Raw genomic sequence first — 19106 nt, 5'->3', positions numbered from 1 at the left:
GTTTGATGGGACAGTGTAGAGGGAGCTTTACTCTGTATCTAACCCGTGCTGTACGTGCCCTGGCAGTGTTTGATGGGACAGTGTAGAGGGACCATTGCCGTGTATTAAGACCCGAGATTGCAAGCCATAAAGTCCAGGGGACTTTTCCACCTTTAGTCCCATTATTTTACCGAACACTTTTTCTTCAGTGATTGCTTCAAGGTCCACCTTCGCTATAGCCCCTTGATTATCCATGATTGGAATATTTTTAGTGTCTTTTACCGTGAAGATTGATACAAAATATTTGTTCAAAGTTTCTGCCATTTCCATGTTCCCCATTATTAATTTCCCAATCTCATCTTTTAAGGGACCAACGTTTACTTTAGCTACCCTATCCTTTTTACATACCTGTAGAAGCTGCTACTATCTGTTTTTATATTGCTTGCTAGTTTACTCTCATAATCTATCTTCCCTCTCTTTATTATTTCTTTAGTCATCATTTGCTGTTTTTTTTAAATTTCCCAATGCTCTGACCTCCCACTAATCTTGGCCACTTTGTATGCATTTGTTTTCAATTTGATACCATCCTTTACTTCCTTAGTTAACCACGGATGGTTCTCCCTCCTCTTAAATTCTTTCCTTCTCACTACAATATATTTTTATTGAGAGTTAGGAAATATCTCCTTAAATGTCTGCCACTGCTTATCAACCATCTTACACTTTAATCTGTTTTCCCAGTTCACTTCAGCCAAGTTTTTTTTATAAGTTCATGGGATGTGGGCATCGCTGACAAGGCCGGCATTTATGGTCCATCACTAATTGCCCTTCAGAAGATGGTGGTGAGACACCTTCTTGAACCGCTGCAGTCTGTGGTACTCCCACAGTGCTGCTAGGGAGGGAGTTCCAGGATTTTGACCTAGCAATGATGAAGGAATGGTCAGGATGGTGTGTGACTTAGAAGGGAATGTGGAGGGGGTGGACAAGGTGCTTGCTGCCCTTGTCCTTCAAGATGGTAGAGGTCGCGGGCTTGGGAGGTGCTGCCGAAGAAGCCTTGGCGAGTTGCTGTAGTGCATCTTGTAGATGGTACACACTGCAGCCACGGTGCGCCGGTGGTGGAGGGAGTGGATGTTTAAGGTGGTGGATGGGGTGCCAATCAAGTGGGCTGCTTTGTCCTGGATGGTGTCGAGCTTCTTGAGTGTTGTTGGAGCTGTACTCATCCAGGCAAGTGGAGAGTATTCCATCACACTCCTGACTTGTGCCTTGTAGATGGCGGAAAGGCTTTGGGGAGTCAGGAGGTGAGACACTCGCTGTAGAATACCCAGCCTGTGACCTGCTCTTATTGCTGGTCCGGTTAAGTTTCTGGTTAATGCCGACCCCCAGGATGTTGTTGATAAGGGCTGCCGTGCTGCTCCCAGGCCGCCGCTTGCCGCTCCTTTTAAGGCCCCGACCTGCTGCTGATGTTCCCACGCAGGTTAGGAACATTAGCGGCAGGTCGGGGCCTTAAAAGGAGCGGCAAGGGGTGGCCTAGGAGCAGCACGGCGGCATACCACTGCAGGGTACAGCGCGAGCCGGTCCAGGAGGGCGAGGTGTGTGAAGAGGGCGACCGGATTGGACTTCACCATAACCCAGGTCGGTGATTAGAATGTGGGCAGGTACAACAGGAGCGGCGAGGTCGGGGTGAAGGAGCGGCAAGAGATTGCAGAGCGATGTGCTCGGGGCCCAGAAGAGGTGAGGGTCCAGGAACAGCACAGGCCAGCCCACACTGCGATATGTGCACTAGGTCCATGCAGCAGAGCTGGTCTCCAGTCATCTTGGTTAACCCTTGCCACTGGACTAAGACCAAGCTCTGTCAAGCCCACGTCGTGGCTGGTGTGCAACGGCCACCACATGTTTAAAAAAATTCACGCACAGGCATCTTCCACCCTTCAATATATAGTTTCGGACCTGGAATATTAGGGCCTTCATTGAAACACCTGTGAAATCATTGAACTCATCCCTTTTTGGCGTGGAAGCAAGTTATACTCGATTCGAGGGACCGCTTAAGAAGAAGAGGGGATTCGGCGATGGTAATGCCTTTGAATGTTATGGGGCGGTGGTTAGACTCTTGCTTGTTGGAGATAGTCATTTCCTGGTACTTGTATGGCGCGAATGTTACTGGTCACTTATCAGCCCAAGCCTGAATGTTGTCCAGGTCTTGCTGTAAGCAGGCATGGATTGCTCCATTATCTGAGGAGTTGTGAATGAAACTGAATACTGTGCCGTCATCAGCGAACATCCCCACTTCTGCTTTCATATCTTTGTAGTCACCTTTATTTAGAATTTAGGACACTGGTTTGAGATCTGACTTTCTCACCCTCCAACTGAATGGAAATTCATGCTATGATCACTCTTTTCAAGAGGATCCTTAACTATGAGATCATTTATTAATCCTGTCTCATTACACAGTACCAGATCTAAGATAGCCTATTTCCTGGTTGGTTCCACAACGTACTGTTCAAGGAAACTATCCCGGATACACTCTATGAACTCTTGGCCAATTTGATTTGTCTAATCAATATGAAGATTAAAATTGCCCATGATTATTGCCGTGCCTTTTTTACAAGCCTCCATTATTGCTTGATTTATACTCCATTCAACAGTGTAGCTACTGTTAAGGGGCCTATAGTTTAAAGCCCTCTTTACAGCCCTAGTTATTTGCTTCGCCAGGGCACTAGTACTGGCCTGGTTCAAGTGAAGCCCGTCCCAACGGAACAGCTCCCTCTTACCCCTCTTACACCAGTGCCCCATGAATCGAAACCCATTTCTCCCACACCGGTCTTTGAGCCACGTGTTCATCTCTCTCATCTTATTTACCGTATGCAAATTTGCTCGTGGCTCAGGTAGTAATCCAGAGATTATTGTCTTTGTGTTTCTGCTTTTTAATTTAGCCCCTAGCTGCTCAAAATCCCTCAGCAGAACCTCTTTCTTGGTTCTGCCTATGTCATTGGTCCCTACGTGGACCACGACAACTGGATCTTCCCCCTCCCAATCCAAGTTCCTCTCCAGCCCGGAGGAGATGTCCTTAACCCTGGCACCGGGCAGGCAACACAGCCTTCGGGACTCACGCACTCGGCTGCGGAGAACAGTATCTATCCCCCTAACAGTATCTATCCCCCTTCCTACCACTACAACATTTCTTTTTACTCCCCCCACTTGAATGGCCTCCTGTACCACGGCGCTGTGGTCATTTTGCTCATCCTCCCTGCAGTCCCTGCCCTCGTCCAAACAGGGAGCAAGAATCTCATACCTGTTGGACAATTGCAAGGGCTGAGACTCCTCCATCACTACTTCCTGGGTCCCCACAGCTGCCTCGCTCGTAGTCACACCCTCCTGTCCCTGACCACGGGCCAAAGTTGAATGAATTAATCTAAGGGGTGTGACTGCCTCCTGGAACACAGGGTCCAGGTAACTCTTCCCCTCCCTGATGTGTCGCAGTGTCTGCAGCTCGGACTCCAGCTCATCAACGCGGAGCCGAAGTTTCTCGAGCAACCAACACTTACTGCAGATGTGGTCGCCGTGGACCTCAATGGGGTCAACCAGCTCCCACATGCAGCAGCAGTAACACTTCGCCTGCCTTGCCATCTCGAATGGATTGAGTTAAGTTTTCACGTTTTGAAAGTTTAGATTTTTAATCCCAGCTCTTAATTTAAACCAATGCCCAAGAAAAGAGAGAAAAACTGACCAACCAATCACTTCCCTGCTTTCCTGTGATGTCACATTTTGAATCTTTTTACTTCTTACCCTCCCAGGTCACTTGGTGCTGTTTCGGTTGTCTGCTCGGCTGACTCACGCCCTTTGTAGGCTTACCGCTGCTCCCACTCTCACGCCCTTTCCGAAGTCCCGCTGCTCGGCTGACTCACGTCCTTTGTAGGCTTACCACCACTCCCACTCTCGTGTCCTTTCCGAAGGGATGCGCACAAGTAGGTTTTTCCCCTCGTGTTGCACAGTCTAGCAGCTATGTCCTTCAGGACTCGGCCGGCTCGGTCACTAGTGGTGCTGCTGAGCCAGTCTTGATGGACATTGAAGTCGCCCACCCAGAGTACATTCTGTGCACCTTGCTACTCTCAGTGCTTCTTCCAGGTGGTGTTCAACATGGAGGAGCACTGATTCATCAGCTGAAAGAGGGCGGTAGGTGGTAATCAGCAGGAGGTTTCCTTGTCCATGCTTGACCTGAAGCCAGGAGACTTCATGGGGTCCGGAATCAATGTTGAGGATACCCAGGGCCACACCCTCCCGACTGTATACTACTGTACCACCACCGGTGTGACAGGACACACCCAGGGATGGTGATGGAGGAGTCTGGAACATTGGCTGAAAGGTATGATTCTGTGAGTATGACGATGTCAGGCTGTTGCTTGACTAGTCTGGGACATCTCTTCCAATTTTGGCACCAGTCCCCAGGTATTGGTGAGAAAGACTGGGCTGGGTGTGCCGTTGACGGGTCCGTTGCCGGTGCGGAGGTCGATGCTGGGTGGTCCGTCCGGTTTTATTCTTATTATTGTTTTTCGTAGCGGTGGATCAATTGATGAATCAATATCATCGTATTGAATGGCGGACCACCTCGAGGGGCCAAAGGGCCTACTCCTGCTTCTTATTCCCTAGCCCACATCTTGTCTCTATATTAAGAGCAATGGTCCCGACACTGACCCTGGGGGACACCACTGTTTATATCCCTCCAGTCTGAAGAACATCCATTAACCACAACTCTCTGTTTTCTGCCCTTTACCCAACTTCCTCTCCACGTGGCCCCACTCCCTTTAATACCATGAGCCTTAATTTGATCAACAAGCCTCCTGTCCGGCACCTTATCAAACACCTTTTGACAATCCATCTACACAACATCCACTGCATTTCCTTTCTCACTGCACTGTGTTATTTCCTGCAATAATCCCTGCTGTCTGTCCTGAGTCAGTCCATTTCACTACCAAATGTTGCGATGTTTACTTCTGCAGCCAGAATCCCCCGTGCAGGGGTAAAGTGCTCTATCAATGACAACAGGAGCCCAGACACGGGACCGGGCTGTGCTCTGAGCAGGCGCAGTGCCAGTGGTGGAGGTGGTCTGAGGCGGAAGTGACATTCTGCGAGTCGGTAGGAGCTTGTGGGCTCAGCGGAGGAATTGGACCCCTGGGTGGGCTGGGCAGCTTCATAAACACCTGGTGTAGGCCTCAGGCCCCGAATACGAGCCTGCAGGCTCCATGTTTGACCTGCGATGATAGACCCGACCGCTCGGGGTAACTAGCCGAATTCTTGGACAGGATCAGGGTGCCTGCGCGGCCATTTTGGTACAGGAGCAGAGGGCGGGTGGGGCTTTAGGGTCCCAGTGACCAGGAGAAAAAATAATTTACTCATTTATTCTCAGTCTGCACACATAGGATGTAGAACTGAACCCAACCAGAGAAGAGGGAGTGAGAAAACTGCAGATGGAAGAAAGAAATGATGGAGGTGGTGTGATGAGTTTGGATTTCAGTACAAGGTGGAGGGAGAGTGCGTGGGATGGGAATTTACAGCTTTGGGGGAACAAGAGAGGAAAGAATGTTCCATAGAAACTAGGATTGTCTGCCCTCCATTTCTATCCTGCACTTCCAGTGCTGACTTTTGTAAACTCCTTTTATAGGATATTAGAAAAGGAGGATTTACAGACGGGAAACTCGAACCAATCATATCAAGATCTGACAGAGTCACTCGATTCACCTGTATATCATCGGTCTTTGAATGTGGAATGAGAAATGTTTGTCTGCTCTGTCTGTGGGAAAAGATTTTAAACATTAATGTAACTGGAAAAGCACCAAGACACACACACACCCGAGTGAGAGTGTTCCTGTGCACTGATTGTGGTAGGGGCTTTAACCAGTTACACAGCCTGAAAAAACATCGCACCATTCACAGCGGAGAGAAACCATTCATGTATTGTGTATGTGGACGAGGCTTCAACTGATCGTCAAACCTGGATAGACACAATGACACCCGCGCCATGGAGAAACGGTGAAATTATGGGGATTGTGGGAATGGATTCAATTGGCCCTCTGCGCTGGAAACTCATCGACGGCGTCACAATGGAGAGAGGCCATTCACCTGCCCCGTGTGTGGGAAGGGATTCACTCGTTTTTCGAACCTCACTGAGCACCAGCGTGTTCACAATGGGGAGAGGCCATTTACCTGTCCCGTGTGTGGGAAGGGATTCACTCAGTCATCCAACCTGTGGACACACCAATGCACTCACACTGGGGAGAGGCCATTCATCTGCTCTGAATGTGGGAAGGGCTTCACATGATCATCCCACCTGCTGAGACACCAGCGAGTTCACAAGTGACTGCAGGGGTTGGACTCGGCTGTTATTGTTGCCGTTAATCACATCCAGGACTGAATCATGTTCACTCGGACAGTTGGGGTTTTGTTGCCGCTGGTGTAATTAATCCCTATAACTGGGATGGAGTTTAATTTTCTGGATATCATTGAATCATAGAATGGTTACAGCACAGAAGGAGGCCTTTCGGACCGTGCTGGCTCTCTGCAGGAGTACTTCAGCTAGTCCCACTCCTCGCCCTTTCTCTGTAGCCCTACAAATGTTTTATTTCAGGTACTTATCCAATTCCCTTTTTGAAAGCCATGATTGAATCTGCCCCCACAAGCATTTCAGGCCGTGCATTCCAGATCCTAACCACTCGCTGCTCAAAAAAAAATTCTCATGTCGCCTTTGGTTCTTTTGCCAATCACCTTGAATCTGTGTCCTCTGGTTCTCCACCCTTCCACCAATGGGAATATTTTCTCTACTCTGTCCAGACCCCTCATGATTTTAGAGCACCTCTATCAAATCTCTCAACCTTCTCTGTTCTAAGAAGAACAACCCCAGCTTCACCAGTCTATCCATGTCCCTCATCCCTGGAATCATTCTTGTAAATCTTTTCTGCACCCTCTGTCAAACAACTGTCAAATAAATCAGCTTTGTATCCTACAAACAGTGAGTCGATTCCTTGATTTCGCCAAGAGGAGACTAATTGATGTCCTGTTACCGACTGTTCCATTTTTGAACCTTTTCTCTTTTGTTAAAGGAAGACTTGTATTTATAAAATGCTTTTCACAGCCTCTCTTTTAATGATGTTGGTTGAAGGATAAATGTTAGCCAGGACACTGGAGAGATCTCTTTTCTTCAAAATAACATCATGGAATCTTTTACACCCACTTGAGAGGCCAGATTCTTGAGGTTCTGATTCTTTTTAAAAATTCGTTCATGGGATGTGGGCATCGCTGGTAAGGCCAGCATTTATTGCCCATCCATAATTGCCCTTGAGAAGATGGTGGGGAGCCACCTTTTTGAACTGCTGCAGTACTCCCACAGTACTGTTAGGGAGGGAGTTCCAGGATTTTGACCCAGCGACAATGAAGGAACGGCGATATGCTTCCAAATCAGGATGGTGTGTGACTTAGAGGGGAACGTGGAGGTGGTGGTGTTCCCATGCGCTTGCTGCCATTATCCTTCTAGGTGGTAGAAGTCGCGGGTTTGGGAGGTGCTGACGAAGAAGACTTGGCAAGTTGCTGCAGTGTATCTTGTACATGGTAAACACTGCAGCCACGGTTCATCGATGATGGAGGGAGTGAATGTTTAAGGTGGTGGATGAGGTGCCAATCAAGCGGACTGCTTTGTCCTGGATGGTGTCGAGCTTCTTGAGTGTTGTCGCAGTTGCGATCATCCAGGCAAGTGGAGAGTATTCCATCACACTCCTGGCTTGTGCCTTGTAGATGGTGGAAAGGCTTTGGGGAGTCAGGAGGTGAGACACTCGCCGTAGAATATCCAGCCTCTGACCTGCTCTTGTTACCACAGTATTTATGTGGCTGGTCCAGTTAAGTTTCTGGTCAATGGTAACCCCGAAGATGTTGATGGTGGATTCGGCTATGGTAATGCCATTGAATGTTATGGGGTGGTGGTATCTCGCTTGTTGGAGATAGTCATTGCCTGGCACTTTTGTGTCGCAAATGTTATTTGCCACTTATCAGCCCAAGCCTGAATGTTGTCCAGGTCTTGCTGTATGCGGGCATGAACTGCTCCATTATCTGAGAAGTTGTGAATGGAACTGAATACTGTGTCGTCATCCCCACTTCTGACCTTATGATGGAAGGAAGGTCATTGATGAAGCAACTGAAGATGGTTGGGCCTAGGACACTGCCCTGAGGAACTCCTGCAGCGATGTCCTGGGGCTGTGATGATTGACCTCCAACCACCGCAACTATCTTCCTTTGTGCTAGGTATGACTCCAGCCAGTGGAGAGTTTTCCCCCTGATTCCTATTTGACTTCAGTTTTACGAGGGCTCCTTGATGCCACACTTGTTCAAATGCTGTCTTGATTTTGAGGGCAGTCACTCTCATCTCACCTCTGGCATTCAGCTCTTTTGTCCATGTTTGGACCAAGGCTGTGATGAGGTCTGGAGCCGAGTGGTCCTGGCGGAACCCAAACTGGGTATCGGTGAGCAGGTTATTGATGAGTAAGTGCCGCTTGTTGGAATGTTGACAACACCTTCCATCACTTTGCTGATGATTGAGAGTAAACTGATGGAGCAGTAATTGACCGGATTGGATTTGTTCTGCTTTTTGTGGACACGACATACCTGGGAAGTTTTCCACATTGTTGCATAGATGCCAGTGTTGTAGCTGTACTGGAACAACTTGGCTATAGGCGCGGGTAGTTCTGGAACACAAGTCTTCAGCACAACAGCTGGTATATTGTCGGAGCCCATAGCCTTTGCTGTATCCGATGCATTCAGCCGTTTCTTGACATCACGTGGAGTGAATCGAATTAGCTGAATACTGGCTTCTGTGATGGTGGAGACCTTAGGAGGAGGCCGAAATGGATCATCCTCTAGGCACTTCTGGCTGAAGGTGGTTGTAAACACTTCAGCCTTTTCCTCTCAGAAGATCAAGATGTAGAATCAGTTTGGGTGGAGTTAAGAAATAATAAGGGAAATAAATCACTGGTGGGAGTAGTCTATAGGCCCCCTAACAGTGGCTACACTGTAGGACAGCGTATAAATCAACAAAAAATGGAGGCCTGTAAGAAATACTGAAATAATCATGGGCGATTTTAATCTTCATTTTGATTGGACAAATCAAATTGGGAAAAGGTAGCCTTGAGGAAGAGTTTATAGAGTGTATTCGGGATGTTTTCTTAGAACAATACGATTTGGAACCAACCAGGGAGCAGACTATTTTAGATCTGGTAATATGTAATGTGACTGGATTAATTAATGATCTCATAGTAAAGGATCCTCTTGGGAAGAGTGATCATAACATAGTATAATTTCAAATTCAGTTTGAGGTTGAGAAACTTGGGTCTCATACTAGTGCCCTGAACATAAATAAAGGAAATGCAAAGAAGGGTAAGATAGTAGATAAGCAGTGGCAGACATTTAAGGAGATATTTTAGAACTCTCAGCAAAGATGTATTCCAGTAAGAACGAAAGACTCTGAAGAAGAATGAACCAGCCATGGCTAACTAAGAAGTAAAGGGTGGTATCAAATTGAAAACAAAAGCATACAATGTTGCGAAGATTAGTGGAAGGCCAGAAGATTGGGAACTTTTTAGAAAAGAGCAAAAGACGACTAAAAAAAGAAAAAAGGGAAAGGCAATAGATTGAGAGTAAACTAGCAAGAAATATAAAAAGAGACTGTAGATACTGGATTCTTTTCCCTTCAATCTGTTTCAGCGAATTCACTGACACACGAACACTTTTAGTCTTAGCAACATAAGACCTTTATTAGAGATTCTCCGGCCGGGACCTGTTAAGATAAAGGGAACACTCTCGATTCGAGTCTGTCCACCTCTCTCCTGACAAGTCTCGTAACAGTACAAAAGCTCAACACTTATACATTGTTACAGCAGAACACATTTGAGTGACACTCAGTTTATACAATCTTGGTCGATTTCCCCCATAGCATACCCAATTGCAGGCTAACAACTCTCCAAATAGGGCGGGCTCCAGGGATGTGTTTATTGTTTCGATTTTCATGGCATTTCCCTATTTCATGGCTGGATTTAGCAGCCCCTCGTCTGACTCATGTCTAACTTTTGCTTTTTCGCGTAACTCGTGTTTGACCACAACTCTGAGTAACCCCTTTTTGTGCTGACATTGTAGTTATCACAGCATGACATCTTTGGTCAGCCATTTACCCATGATTCCCTATCTCCATCCTTTTGCTACCTTCTCTAGCCATCTACCACTTTCGCAATCCTTTTTCACATTCTCAAGACAGTAAGAGATTCTACAGGTATATAAAAAGGAAGAGAGTAGCTAAGTTGGTCCCTTAGAGGATGAGACTGGGGAATTAATAATGGGAAACAGGGAAATGGCAAAAAATGTGAACAAATATTTTGTATCAGTCTTCACTACAGAAGACACTAAAAGCATCCCAATAATGGATAATCAAGGGGCTATGAGGAGATGGACAAGTCCCCTGGACCTAATGGCCTGCATTCTATGGTATTAAAAGAAGTGGCTACAGAGATGATGGCTGCATTGGTTGTAATTACCAAAAATCCCTGGATCCTGGAGCGGTCCCAGCGGATTGGAAAACAGCAAATGTAATTCTCCTATTTTTAAGAAAGGAGGGAGACAGAAAGCAGGAAACTGTTAGCCTAGCATCAGTCATTGGGAAAATGCTGGAGAACATTATGGAGGAAGTAGCAGCAGGACATTTAGAAAATCATGATACAGTCAAGCAGAGTCAGCATGGTTTTATGAAAAGGAAATCATGTTTGACAAATTTGTTGGTGTTCTTTGAGGATGTAATGAGCAGAGTGAATAAAGGGGAACCAGTAGATGTAGAGGAATTAAAGGAAATTATTATTAGTAAGAATGTAGTGCTGGAGAAACTAATGGGACTGAAGGCCGATAAATCCCCAGGGCCTGATGGTCTGCATCCCAGAGTACTAAAAGAGGCAGCCATGGAAATAGTAGATGCATTGGTTGACATCGTCCAAAATCCTATAGATTATGGAACAGTTCCTGCAGATTGGAGGGTGGCAAATGTAACCCCACTATTTAAAAAAGGAGGGAGAGAAAAAACGGGGAACTATCGACCGGTTAGCCTGACATCAGTAGTAGGGAAAATGCTAGAGTCTATTATAAAGGATGTGATAACGGCACGCTTAGATAATATTAATGGGATTTAACAAAGTCAACATGGATTTATGAAAATCATGTTTGACAAACCTACTGGAGTTTTTTGAGGATGTAACTGATAGAATAGATAAGGGAGAACCAGTGGATGTAGTGTATTTGGATTTTCAAAAGGCCTTTGATAAAGTCCCACATAAGAGGTTAGTGTGCAAAATTAAAGCACATAAGATTGGAGGTAATGTATTGGCATGGATTGGAAATTGGTTAACTGACAAGAATCAAAAAGTAGGAATAAACTGGTCTTTTTCGTGGTGACGGACGTGACTAGTGGGGTACCAGAGGGATCAGTGCTTGGGCCTCAGCTATTCACAATATATATAAATGATTTGGATGAGGGAACCAAATGTAATATTTCCAAGTTTGCTGATGACACAAAACTAGGTGAGATTGTGAGTTGTAAAGGAGACTGTATCCCTGCCTGGTAATTTTGACTATCACCCGGAGTTTCATATCTCTCATATTAAAAGTTATAAAATATTTAATAATTCCCATATTCCTACAGCGACTACACTCCAAAAGTACTTCGTTGGCTTTGAGAAGATTGGTGGTCGTGAAAGGCACTATATAAATCCAAATCATTCCATTAATTAAAATAGCTGAAATAATTTCCCAATCAAACTGTCTACACTCCCATCCCCAGGTCACTGCTCTCTCTGTGAGGCGGTGGGTGGCTCTTAGAAGAGCTTTTGTGTTGTGCTTGGTTGGAAGAGTCGAGTTGTTCAGCCGCCGGATCCATAGAGAGTGCGGCGCTGCCGCTTCAGAGCGTACACCACATCCATGGCAGTGACCGTCTTGCGCTTGGCGTGCTCAGTGTAGGTGACTGCATCCCTGATCACATTCTCCAGGAAAACCTTCAGCACCCCACGGGTCTCCTCGTAGATCATGCCTGAGATCCGCTTGACACCGCCACGGCGAGCCAGGCGGCGGATGGCGGGTTTGGTGATGCTCTGGATGTTATCACGGAGCACTTTACGGTGCCGCTTGGCTCCGCCTTTACCCAGTCCTTTGCCTCCTTTACCTCGACCAGACATGATGATTCTTCACTCAAACTGCTGCTGAATGAAAAGCGAACTGCTCCCGGCTCCTTTTTATAGAGCCGGAGCCGACCTGACTGAGAAAGCGCAGAGTGAGAGAGGCGGGAAGGGGAGGAGACAGAGTCAAGATTGACAGACAGAGCAGAGAGCGGCCTCTGGTCTTCCAGCTCCGCCTCCAGCTTTCTGCAACCGCCAATTTAAAACCGTTTTCCGACAATAGAACCGAAACACAGCGCTCCGCAAAAACCCTTACAGACTCGGAATTCATCTTCAAGGCTTCCAGGAACCAGAAGCTTTTAATAAGATCCCGTTACAATTGACAATCACGAATATTTCTGCCTATATAGTCCGTTCCCTGTCAATCTCAGACCGTGTTCCATCTCCCAACACTTCCCCTCACAGATGGGTTTAGCAGTTATAATACACCTTATTCCAGCTGATTTGGAGAATCTGGTTTTTGGAGTTTGAGTTGTGAGGCTGGGTATCTCCGCCAGTATCACTGTCTCACAGAATCTCCCCCTGAATCTGTGAAATGACAATGATCAGGAACTGAGACTGGAGCCGAACACATTCCCAGTTACAATGAGGCCCGGGCCGGACATCTCATGCCAGGGACTGTGGTGCTCGTATTGCACTGTTCAGCCATCTGAGGACTCATTTTAAGAGTGGAAGCAAGTCTTCCTCAATTCCGAGGGACTGCCTATGATGATCCCTCGAAATCGAGGAATACTTGCTTTCACTCTGAAAGTGAGCTCTTAGGTGACTGAACAGTCCAATACGGGAATTACAGTCTCTCACAGGTGGGACAGACAGTCGTTGAAGGAAAGGGTGGGTGGGACTGGTTTGCCGCACGCTCTTTCCGCTGCCAGCGCTTGGTTTCTGCATGCTCTCGGCGATGAGACTCGAGATGCTCAGCGCCCTCCCGGATGCACTTCCTCCACTTTGGGCGGCCTTTGGTCAGGGACTCCGAGGTATCGGTGGGGATGTTGCACTTTATCAAGGAGGCTTTGAAGGTGTCCTTGAAACATGTCCTCTGCCCACCTTGGGCTCGCTTGCTGTGTAGGAATTCCGAGTAGAGCGCTTGTTTTGGGAGTCTTCTGTCAGGCATGCAAACAATGTGGCCTGCCCAGCAGAGCTGGTCGAGTGTGGTCAGTGCTTCGATGCTGCGGATGTTGGCCTGATTGAGGATGCTAATGTTGGTGCATCTGTCCTCCCAGGGGATTTGCAGGATCTTGCGGAGACATCATTGGTGGTATACCTCCAGCGATTTCCATCAAGATCTACAGTGTGGCCCTGGACAACTTGGAACACTTTCCATATCTTGGGAGCCTATTATCAACAAGGGCAGACATCAAGGACGAGATTCAACACCGCCTCCAGTGCGCCAGCGCAGCCTTCGGCTGCCTGAGAAAATGAGTTTTCAAAGATCAAGCCCTCAAATCTGCCAGCAAGCTCATGGTCTACATGGCAGTAGTGCTACCCGCCCTTCTGTATGGCTCAGAGACGTGGACCATATAACAATAGACACACACTATCACTCACACAATGTTCACATCTGCACATTCACAGCACAAACTGTCCCAGATTTACAGCTCCCAGCACAGGGTTTCCTCTCCGTTCGGCCTGTGCTGCCGATTTTCGGGGTTAGTTGTAGTCTCCCAGCTCAGTAAGCTGGCGCTCCTCACACTGTCTGTTCCCCAAATTCAGGGACAGGAGCCAATCACAGCAGTGGCTGGCTTAACCCATATCTGTTGCTAAGTTGTTATATTGTTCGCACGCAGAAATATGTTTGATTAATGTGAAAATACAAATTATGTTTTCACCGTCACACCAGCCTCTTTTTGTGTCTCTCCACCTAAACTGAGGGACATTTAACTGTAACTGGTGACCTATCCATCCCATCCTCATCACCCAGAGATGGCTATCTTAGAGAACGGCAGAGATAGACATCCTAAACACGCTATCTGTCTCCATATTACGCTCAATACTAGTATCACACATCACACATTCAGCAGTACCAGCAGAAGACAGGCACAGTATGTATTGGTATGTATTACACTTTGTATTGGTGTCTCCATCTTACATTCAGTAACACTGCCACACCGTTATGTATAGCACCAGGGAGAGAATAAAGAGAGTATCAGGGTTGTACTTCCAATAGTGTTTCCACGCTAAGTAACAGTATCGTGCCTTCCCAAACAGTACAAGAGAAGGGGGATAGCAATAGAGAGAGAGAGCGGGGCGGGACAGAATGCTGAGAGAGACAGAGAAGTGCGAGGCAGGGCAGTGAGACACAGAAACATGCACAGTATCAGTTCCAGACTGACCTGTGAGGTCCGATTTTATCCTGAAAGATCCCATTGGAGGGACAGAAGATGCAGTCCCCTCTCTCACTGATAGTGTACCACAGACAGACACATTATTAATCCCACACTGCGGGACAGTGTCAGAGAGTGAGAGAAACAAGGTCCCACATTTAACCCTCGCTTGCCTGTTGTACTCTCTGTAATCTTGCAGCTCAGGGCCGTTCGGTATTACTCTCAGTAAATTAAACTGGGACAGTTTCTGTCAGATATTAACTCCTGCACAGTCCCAGCAAACACTCCTATTCCCCCGTCCCTCCGATGTTTCTGCAGGATTGCTTTGTGAGGACGGGCTCATGAATAGAAAAACACCCTGCACGGAATGATCCCAAGGGGGCAAGGTCCCCAGCTTTAAACATTCTCTGTCCTTGCCCCCCAGGCCCAGTTCCTTTGTTCAGATTCTGCTAAAAGTAAATCGGGAAAAGTTCACTTTGATTTTTAAAGGCTGAATTATTGCAGAGAGCTGCGTATGTGCGGTTAAGCCCCGCCCCCTGTGTCGATTTCCAGGAAGCAGAAGAACGCATGCGCCCTCCCCTCCCCCAGCCCAGCCTGTGAGCGCCATTCACTCAGTGAGCGGAAGAAGATGGTTTAAACAGCCGGGAATAGAGACACCGCGGCCTCGGGGTAAGGCAGCGAGCAGTAGCCTCCTTACAGCAGCACATCGCTTTGGGAGCGTGTCCACAGATGGGCTCAGAGATAGGCACTGAGTCCGGGGGAAGTTCAGGCGGAGTGAAGCAAGAACTGGTCTCAGTGCGTGGAGTGAGTGGGGGAAGGGAGAGGCCATTCTCGGGCTGTGTGTGGACAGCGTGTGTCCCGGGTAAGGGAGACAGAATGGGAAGGATTCTGCTGTTTACAATCATTGCTGCTTTCTCCCTGCAAACCAGTAGTGAACGTTCCTGCTTTAGTTCCAGTCTCACCGTGTTTGTTGTCATTGGACAGCGAGCAGTGGAAGCAGAGCCGGACACTGAGGATTTATACAAGGAGCATCTATTGCAGGCACCGGGTGAGAAATGTGAAGGACACGTTTTAAACAGCGGTTAGTGCCCTGGGAGAGGGGAGTAGCAATCTGAGCTGTGTAAAAGTCCATGCTCCATCGGGTCGTCCCATTCCTGAAGCAGGGCAGGGGTTGGGTTGTGTCTGGATGTCAGTAAATTGCTGTAAATCTGCCCAACACACTTGGTGTGCAGAAGCTGAGTACTGCAATGGAGTCAGACACTGACACTGTTTGTATCGCTGGCTTCCCTTTGTGAATGTTCATAATGAATATTAAGTGAACGATTACATTCATCACTTTTGTATTTTCTACCTTTCCTGTTCTTGAATTATCAGAGATACCTTTTCTTCCTACAGGCAGGGAATTGAAGGAACTGGAACAAATGTGAAGTTTTTTCCACCTGAGACATATGGAACAGTGCAACTGGCTCCTTGTAAACACAGTAGGTATGGTACCTATCACAGTGTCATCATCATAGGCGGTCCCTCGAACGAGGACCCGATATTCCAGTCCTGAACTCCAATTGAAGGGGAGAAGATGCCTGTGCTTGGATTTTTTTAATGTGTGGTGACCATTGCATATCAGCCACCACACGGGCTTGACAGAGCTCGGCCTTTATCCAATGGCAAGGGTTAACCAAGATGACTGGAGACCTGCTCTGCTGCACGGATCTAATGCACACATATTTTGCAGTGTGGGCTGGCCCGTGCTGCCCTGGGCCTCTAGTGTGCGGATACACAGACAAACATGTCTGTGGTGCTGAATGGCCTCCTCCTATTCCTGTGTAACAGCCCCGAGGGGGCCGATGGCCACCTCCTGTTCCTAATTTAACAGACTGGAGATACTGAGTAACCTTCTCATGTTCCTAATGTAATAAACACGAGGGTCATAATGGCTTCCTCCTGCTCATATATAACAAGCTCTAGAGGCAGATGACCTCCCACTGTACCTATATCGGGCTAGAATGAGATGAATGGCCTCCTTTAGTTCTTCTTATGTAACAGGTTCCAGGGGCCGAATAGCCACTTCTATTCCTGTGTAACAGACTCCAGGGGCTGACTGGCCTCCTCCAGTTCCTATGTAACAAGCTCGATGGGCTGAATGCCCTCCTCATGTTCTCATGAAACAGTCCGGTGGGCGTGAATGTTCTTGTCCTATTCCTAATGTAACAAACCCAAGGGGCAGAATTGCATCGTCCTATTGCTTTCTAACCCCAGTTGCTGAATGGCCCTCTCCAGTTACTAATGTAATAGTTTCGAGGAGCTGAATGGCCCTCTCCAGTTACTAATGTAATAGGCTCGAGGAGCTGAATGGCCTCCTCCTGTTCCTATATAATATTCTCGAAGGGTTGAACAGCCTTCTCCTGCTCCCATGTCACAGGGTCAAAGGGCTGAATGGCCTGCTCATGATCCTAATTTAACATGCTTGAGGGGCTGAATGTCCTCCTACAGTTCTTGTATAACATGCGCGAGGAGCTGAATGGCATCCTCCGGTTCCTATATAACATGCAGGAGGGGGCTGAAAGGCCTCCACCAATTCCTCTGTAACAGACCCGAGGGACTGAATGGCCACCTCCTGTTCCAAATGTAAGAAGCTCGAGGGGATGAAAAACGTCCTGCTGTTCCCATGTCACAGAATCAAAGGCTGAGTGGTCTGCTCGTGTTTCTAATGTTGAGAGGCTGAATGGCCTCTTCCTCTTCCCATGTAACAGAATGGAAGGGCTGAATGGCATCCTCCTGATCCAATGTAACAGGCTCGAGGAGCTGTGTGGCCTCTTCCAGTTCCTATATAACATTCTCGAAAGGTTGAATGGCCTTCTCCTGCTCCCATGTCAGAGTCAAAGGGCTGAATGGCCTGCTTGTGATCCTAATTTAACATGCGCGAGGGGCTGAATGTCCTCCTCCAGTTCCTCTGTAACAGGCTCGAGGGGATGAATGGGCACCTCCTGTTCCTGGTTAACAGTTCCGAGGGGTGGAATTGGCCTACTCCTATTCCTATGTAACAGACCCGAGGGACTGAGTGGTCGTCTCCTGTTTCTAATGTAAAAAGCTCGAGGGAATGAATAATGTCCTGCTGTTCCCGTGTCACAGAATCAAAGGCTGAGCGGTCTGCTTGTGTTTCTAATGTTAGAGAGGCTGACTGGCCTCTTCCTCTTCCCACGTAACAATGGAAGGGCTGAATGGCATCCTCCTGATCCAATGTAACAGGCTCGAGGCGAAGAATGGCCTCATCCTGTTCCTGTCTAACAACTCTAGGCGCTGAACAGCCACCTCCTGTTCCTGTGTAATAAGTTAGACAGGGTGAGTGGCCTCCTCCATTTCTAATATAACATGTGCGACTGGCTTATTGGCCTCTTCCAGTTCCTATAACATTCTCGGAGGACTGAATGGCCTCCTCCAGTTCCTACATAACATGCTTGAGGGTCTGAATGGCCTACTCATGTTCTGCTGTGAGAGGCTCGAGGTGGCTGAATGGCCTCCTCCCGTTCCAAAGTAAAAAGCTCCAGAGGAGGAATGGCCTCCTCTATTCCTGTGTAACAGTATCCAGTCGATGCATTGCCACCACTAATTCCTTTATAACAAGGCTGAGGTACTGAATGCCCACCTCCTGTTCCTATGCAACAAACACGAGGATCTGGATGGCCTCCTATTCATTTGTAACAGGTTCGAGGGGCTGAATAGGGTCCATCCATTCCTGTAAAGTAGATTCCAAGGCTGAACAGCCCACTCCAGTTCTTAATGTAATAGTCATGGGGCAGAATGGCCTCCCCCGTTCCAATGTAACAGACACGAGGGACTGAATGACCTCCTCCTGTCCCTTATGTAACAGGCTCGAGAGACTGAATGGCCTCCCCCTGTTCCTTATGTAACAGACTCGAGGGACTGAATGGCCTCCTCCTGTTCCTTATGTAAAAGGCTCGAGGGACTGAATGGCCTCCTCCTGTTCCTTATGTAACAGGCTCGAAGGGATGATTTGCCTCCAGGTTCCATGTGCTGAAAGGCCTCCTCAAGTTCCCAGATCCAGGGACTGTTCTTCCCCGTTGTTTTGGAAATAGCATCAGGCAGTAAACAGGAGCTCAATGCTTCTTGTCCTCCAGCTCTCTGATCGGGCTCCTCGTGCTGATTATGTTTTCTCATCTCACTCAAACGTCCCCAAATGTTGCTTTCTTTTCCATCACCTCCAGAGTTATGTCAAGTTTAAATCGAGTATATCGTGATCTCACCGATACAGTAACAGCACTTTCCCGACTGTTATCCAAGAGGCTGCTTCTGACATTTTCTTATGTATAAATGTTAACCACCTTAAGTAACTGAAAAGCTTCATTTCTACAGCAACAACAAACACTTGCATTTATGACAGATACAGAATAAATCCCACACTCACTCACTGTACCCCTGACTGACACATACAGAGTGAATCCCACATTCACTCACTGTACCCCTGACAGATATGGTTTATATAATGTACTAATAGCTCGTCTCTACTCCAAATATTTCTGAGTCTCATTCGTCCAATATAATGTGAAAA

General features: G+C 47.4%; 2 protein-coding genes across 6 annotated transcripts in view; one reads left to right on the top strand and one right to left on the bottom strand.

Moving 5' to 3' along the window:
• Positions 1-19106, top strand: part of LOC139273842 (zinc finger protein 22-like) — a 36831-nt gene that overhangs the window by 10280 nt on the left and 7445 nt on the right. For 3 of the 5 annotated variants that reach the window (XM_070890919.1, XM_070890921.1, XM_070890920.1), the window contains exon 3: positions 15935-16024. The gene's annotated coding sequence lies outside the window, so the exon portion shown is untranslated. Of the gene's footprint in view, positions 1-14906; positions 15209-15934; positions 16025-19106 lie in introns of those variants that run through there. The other 2 variants (XM_070890922.1, XM_070890918.1) reach the window with 2 other exon arrangements.
• Positions 11907-12218, bottom strand: LOC139273843 (histone H4 type VIII-like). Its single transcript, XM_070890924.1, has one exon. It carries the CDS (start codon positions 12216-12218, stop codon positions 11907-11909), a length of 312 nt encoding a protein of 103 aa, XP_070747025.1.

Source organism: Pristiophorus japonicus, chromosome 9 (genome assembly GCF_044704955.1).
Source record: "Pristiophorus japonicus isolate sPriJap1 chromosome 9, sPriJap1.hap1, whole genome shotgun sequence".
NCBI lineage: Eukaryota > Metazoa > Chordata > Chondrichthyes > Pristiophoridae > Pristiophorus > Pristiophorus japonicus.
The sequence above is the reverse complement of the archived record's forward strand: the minus strand, read 5'-3'. Positions and strand labels throughout refer to the sequence as shown.

What these genes read in the sequence shown, in the direction of transcription:
- LOC139273843 (XM_070890924.1), bottom strand. Translation starts at nt 12,218, where the DNA reads ATGTCTGGTCGAGGTAAAGGAGGCAAAGGACTGGGTAAAGGCGGAGCC.